Source organism: Acomys russatus, chromosome 13, assembly GCF_903995435.1.
Source record: "Acomys russatus chromosome 13, mAcoRus1.1, whole genome shotgun sequence".
Classification (NCBI taxonomy): Eukaryota; Metazoa; Chordata; class Mammalia; order Rodentia; family Muridae; genus Acomys; species Acomys russatus.
In genome coordinates this window covers 19,796,142-19,802,336 of record NC_067149.1, presented here as the reverse complement: position 1 = coordinate 19,802,336, position 6,195 = coordinate 19,796,142, and the positions used below count along the sequence as shown (strand labels likewise).

At 48.8% G+C, this 6,195-nt stretch overlaps 1 protein-coding gene across 1 annotated transcript; it reads left to right on the top strand.

Moving 5' to 3' along the window:
• Nucleotides 1-2,122: 2,122 nt before the first annotated feature.
• On the top strand, nt 2,123-3,766 carry LOC127196990 (sperm motility kinase X-like). The gene has a single exon (XM_051154679.1). It carries the CDS (start codon nt 2,123-2,125, stop codon nt 3,764-3,766), a length of 1,644 nt encoding a protein of 547 aa, XP_051010636.1.
• Nucleotides 3,767-6,195: the final 2,429 nt, after the last annotated feature.

The window sequence follows — 6,195 nt, the reverse complement described above, 5'->3', positions numbered from 1 at the left end:
ATGACGTTTAGTCTGAGCTGGTCATGGTGGAGGAATGGAGTGAGGGAGCAAACTCTTACTTTTGCGAGTCAGTGACATTATAAACCTTGGGCAGTGGGAGGGGTTTCAAGGGTGAATATGTTCGATTCGCTGGGGCTAGGGGTACCAGGGATACTGCATCTACATGGAACAAAAAAGCCCTATCATAAGACGGGAAAGCAGTACTTAAGTATGCTATAGGTGGGGTCGAATCTCCAGGTACAGTTAAAAGTCATTGGTTGAAAGCCAAGAGAGCAAGACAACTTATCAACATAGAATGGGCACCTCCAGGAATCCCCAGATACTTTCTGAATAGGTTTCTTATCAGGAAAGGGTCCAGCCTGTAATCTTCCCTGGGGGCTGTGTGGCAGCTCCTTAGGAGATCTGGCATTCCCCAGATCAGGAAAGATGGAACTCCATTGATAAAGGGAGCTCTGTCATTTTATCCTGAGCTCAGAGGCTATCTGGAAACACCAGACTTCAACCTCAATAGTATGTTTGCACACTTTGTGGCTAAGTGGATCATCTTTGTGCTTGGTTCCACCTTTCCTTTCTTTCTCTGCCTCTGTCTGACTTGTCTGTCTCCGCTACCTCTCCATTATCAATTCATGTATGCTGCAGCATCGTTGTCTTTGGGTTACATAGTGAACTCATCTTGGTTGTAAAGTATGGCCTTCTTAATGTGTTATTGATTTTAGTGTGTTAAGGGTTCTTATAAAGGATTTCATGTCTATGTTTGTCCTGGAAATCGGCTTATAATTTTGCTTGTGTCTCTCTCCGACTTTGATGTCAGCGTCCTTCTGACTATGTAGGGTGAGCTCTTTCCATTTTTGCTTTACTAGATGGTTGGGTGCTGGTGTAGTTCTTCTGGAAAAATTCTTCAGATTCCTCAGGGAATCCACCTGAGTCTAGGCTTTTCTTTGGGGGGAGATTATTTAATCACAACTGAACTTTCTGCTTTGTACTTGATATGATGTTTTTCCTCTTGGTTTAATGTTGATGGGCCAGGTGTGTCTAGAAACTTAGTCTTTTCTTCCAGACCCTCCAGTTCAAAATGTGCTCTGAATGTCAACAGTACCAGCTATAATCCTGTAGCCTTTCTTGTTTTTTATTTTATTCACATTCTCTGTGAGCTGGGGTCGGGCTTTCAGCTCAGCTTCACTCTCAGTTAACTCTGTCTCACCAATGCTTCATATCTTCCATATCTGTTTCATTTCTGCTCTGCTCTTTTTTTTTCCTCTCTTTTCAGTTTATTGCTTTGGTCCTTGGTTTGTTTTGGTTTTCTGTGGCCTTAAGGGGCATCATTAAGTTCTCTTTTTGAGATGTGTTTCTTTTTTTTTAATTTATTAATTTATTCAGATTACAACTCAATTGTTATCCCATCACTTATATCCTCCTATTCCTCCCTCCCTTCTGCTTTCACCGTATTCCCCTCCCCTAGGTCTATGACTGAAGGGGACCTCCTCCCCGACTATATGGTCATAGGCTATCAAGTCATCTTGGTAGCCTGCTTATTCTTTCTTTGAGTACCATCAGGCCTCCCCAACAAGGGGAAGTGGTTAAATATGTGGCACCAGAGTTCATGTCTAAATCAGTCTCTGCTCTCCACATAACTGTGGAGAATGTCCTGTCCATTGGCTAGATCAGAGTAGGGGCTCGATGTTTACTACTTGTATTGTCCTTGGATAGTGCAATAGCTTGATCAGACCCCCCCCCCTTCTTCCCGGGCACTGATTCACCCATCATGATGTTCTTCTTGTAGGTTTATAGGACCCTCTGCGTCCTTCTATTTCCCCATTTCCTATATTTATCTCACTTAGAGTCCCAGTGGGATGTACTCACCTCTATCCCAATCTCCTGGTAAGTGAAGACTTTCATGGGACATGCATTTTGGGCTAGTGCCCAATTATAAGTGAGTATGATATGTGCTTCTTTTAGAACAATGTGTTTACAGGCATACAGCAGGAACAGGAGGCTGGTGGCACCAATAGCAGTGTCCATTCTGTCTTCCTGATGTGGGAATTAGAGCCACAGTCCCCTCTGAGAACTGACTTCTATTTAAACATTTTTTTTTTTAAATCTAGCACTGTTGATTGGAGTGATAATGGTGGTGCTGGACCTCAAGGTCGCAGTCCCCGAAGAAGCACTCCTCAGAAATAGTTACAAGATCTTGAACACCATCTGCCAAGGCAGCTTTGGGGAAGTGAAGCTTGCCTGGCACCTCCTCACTGAGACCCAGGTGGCCTTGAAAATCCTGCCAAGGAACTCCTCCATCATCACATCAGAAATTGACATCATGAAATCTCTCAACCATCCCAATATCATCCAACTTTATCAGATAATCAACACCACTGTTAACACCTACCTTGTGATGGAGCATGTGAGTGGAGGAAGGCTGCTTGACAGGATCCAGGAGGATGGCTATCTGCAGGAAGATGAAGCCCGCCGACTTTTTCAACAGATTGGGAGTGCTGTGCATTACTGCCATTCAAAAGGTGTGGTGCACAGAGATCTGAGGCCAGAAAATATCCTGATGGATGGTGAGGGTATCATCAAACTCAGTGACTTTGGGTTAGGCATTCAGGTGAACCCTGGGCAGAAGCTGCAGTCTTTCTTTTGCAGCCTCCCATTTTGTGCCCCAGAGCTCTTGCGGGGAAAAGAGTATGATGGGCTTGCAGCTGACGTGTGGAGCCTGGGAGTCCTCCTCTACTTTATGACCACTGGCTGCCTCCCTTTTCAAGCACCTACCAGTCTTGGGATAAAGCAGAAGATCCTGCGTGGGAGATACTCCAGCCCATCTCACCTTTCTACAAACGTGCTAAATGTAATCAGCCAGTTACTCACCCTGGACCCCAGCAAGAGGCCCTCGATAGACTACATCATGCGGGACCTGTGGCTCATGGAAGATGAGGTGCCTTCCCTTGAGTTTTCCTTGGAGGAGTTCCCCAGTCTCCCAGACCCCATCATCATAAACATCATGGCTGACTTAGGGTATGACCCATATGAGGTCCTGGAATCTTTAAAAGCACAAACCTTCGATGAAGCAATGGCTACGTATCTGATATTAAAACACAAGAACCATTGGCAGGATAGCCAGGAGAACCACATGAGGCCCGTGCAGCCAGGCGTTACACCACCTGTGACTCCTGCTGATCTTTCTACTTTCCCTCTGCCACTGAGCAGAGTCAGCGAGCCCGCCCCTCACACCTTCCCCTGTAAATGTCAACTTCCCGAGGATGAGAAACATTTAAGGATGGGAAGGAGGGCCATCATGCCTGCTGCTCCCCACTGCTCTCTGATGAAGAGGACCATCTCTTATTTCAGAGTAGCCTGCCATCACAGTGATGAGCTTGCCCTCTGCACCCACTCCAAGAGTAGCTGCGAAGCTGGGCTAGACATCTTTCAGGACACATGGCCAGAAAATAACTCACTTCCCATGGTGGATCTTCAGCCTCAGAACACAAAGTGCGCTCGTGCAACAGAGAGAATCTTATCCTCTGGAGATCTGTCACCAGAACCAGTGTCGTCCCCCAGTGATCAGCCCACGGGTGTGCTGATAGCCTGTTCCCACAGACACTGCCCAGGCTGCAAGAGGGTGATGAGGAGGATGGTGAACTGTGCAACAAAACTATGTTGCTGCTGCTGCTGCTGCTGTGTGCCAATCCAGAGGAAAAGTCAGGTCTCCAGGAACAAAGTGGTTCCAGACAAAGGGCAGGAGAGTGGCAAGACACCCAAAGCCAGGAGATGAGGCAGTGAGATGTATCTGTGCCTTGACCTCATCTGCATTGTTATTCTGTGCTTTTCAACCGACATCAGATACTGAGCACCTGCATGGTATGTGTGTATGACTTTACGCACCTGTCTCCTCAAGAGGACGAGTCCTCAGGACTCACTCATGTGGTATTTGAAGTGTATGTGGACATCAAAGGGTAGTGACTAGGGATGGGACTAGTCACTAGGGGCAGGGTGACTAGGGGCAGGGTGGGGAGGGGAGAGACGTGGTAAAGGAGACAAAGGCCAAGACCCAAGGAATCAGGTGAGCATCTATCACATGATGAGGAGTAAGTTCTGGGTGGCTCAGTCACTAAGGGATTCCTCTCGTTTTTCTGTTCTTAAGAGGCAAGGGGGCAGCCCTCCAGCCTTGAGGATGATGAGCCATAGGGTGAGTTCAGCCTGGCATGGACTGAAGCCACTACAGCAGTGAGCCAGGCTGGAACTTCAGGCTGTTTTGTGCCCAAGTACACAATCCTAAGGTCTTTGGGAAGGTGTGGACACTGAAGCAGACCTTCCCAGGTAAGTTCCAGTTAGTCATGGCGCAATATGATCCGACCATGGCACTTCACAGCACTCGGTGTGGGACACTGAGCTTCCTGGGGCTGAAAAGGCTGAGCCTCTCCTGGAGAAAAGGTTACACTGCCCTTCCCTGCCCCCACTTGCTTGTCTGTCCTTACCTTCAAGTGTCTAGGGTTGGATGGGGGTGAGTCTTCAGTAATGGATGAGATGTAGTTATCTGTCTCCTCCCGGTAACTACAGGTCAGGCTATCCCAAGTGTGCCAATGTTGATTTCATGAGAATGATAATTGCAATTCCCCAGCAAAGCCCCATTTGAGTCATTTGTAGGGCAGCCAACTGTCATCCTGTACACAAAGAAAAAATAAGGCCCATGTGCACGAATCCTGGGAACCAAAGTGGCACAGAGATTGGGAAAGACTCATCTGGACATGAGAGTACCGTGTTTCCTCTCCCAGTGCTGCCCCTGACCATCTAGCCCCCTCCACCAACCTGGTCCCACCAGGTACCCAGCTTCCACTGCCAGAACCAACAGCTGCAGCATCTCACAGTGACCAAGTGACAGGTGTTTGAGGCCAATGCTTCACTTAGGGCAGCTGTTCTAGGGCTGTGAGGGGACAGGGAGAAGAGGGACAAGAGCCTTTGAAGGCCCTGCTGCAATCTTAGACCTAGCCTCTGAAGCTACCCTCCCCAAATTTAGGGCACCTCCATGTGGACAGGCTGCCCTCAGGACACTGGTCAGCTGAGGGAGTAGAAAGAGCTGAGTGTCTGAGGGGGGCCAGGGGTCATGGATAATGAGGATCAGAGTGAAGACCCTGAAAGAACAAGATCTGAAGGGGTTTAGGGTGTTGCCAGCCAGTGTAGAGAACAGAGTGTTCCTGGTGGAGGGCCCAACCGTGCCTGGGGGCAGAGCAGCAGTATGTGGCAGCCACAGGAGAAATGGATGGGCCCATCCTTGCATGGGATCTCTGGGCTTCCTCCAGTTTCTTCTTGAGCCTCTTCAGGCAGCTCTACCTCCATCTGTGTAACCCATAGCCTGCTTCCTCCAGACCTAAGTGGTGTCCTCTCTTCTCATCCTACACTCTGCCTGTCAACGTTCAGAGGTCACAGGTGGATTCCTGTCCGTGATGTGACACTGACAGATCCAGTTCTAGAACATCTACTAAGGTTCTGAAAAAGTAAAGTTGGAGTGAAGATGGGGCATGGCCCCAGTTATCTGTTCCCAGGCCCCTGGGAACGATCTGGAGGAATGTAGATTCTGGAGAGAGGGTGGGGGTTGGGGAATAAAAACCTGACTTTGGTGACTTAAATCACTCAAGTGACCTGCTCTGAGTGATATTCCTTTCTTCATCCCCACCCCCCCCCCCCAGTGTCACATTTTCTGAGCCTCTCCTTGCTCCTGGCTCAATGTCTTCCCATACACGGTGTGGAGGCCATGGATGTGATAACAGTGCCAGGTGAAGCTGCAGGGAGCCGGGGGGGGGGTAGAGTGGAGCTACAAGATCCATGTTTTACCTTCCGGGGCCTGGTGCTGGGCAGGGACTGAATACATACTGAATATTGACTGGGCAAATGAACATGCAGATGGGAGCGCACCCAGGCTGAGGAATAAAAACAGGCACACAGGGGAATGGTAGGATGGGCCTAGTGGGTGACTGCACTGTCTCTTCATGGCTATGTGCATCTGACTCTATAGAGAGTCTCTGTCTTCTACTTCTCTCAAGACAGTCTCTGTACCTACAATCATTACACCCACACTCCTCTACACTTGTGTTGGGGGAGAGAGGTAGGGTGGGGATTGACCCCAGGGTCTGGCATATGGGAGGCATAGATCTACTGCTGGGCTGCACCCCCAGCTCCTGAGGGTCAGTTTATTTATCTTAGATA

Coding starts and splice junctions, on each gene's coding strand:
- LOC127196990 (XM_051154679.1), top strand. CDS start 2,123: ATGGTGGTGCTGGACCTCAAGGTCGCAGTCCCCGAAGAAGCACTCCTC.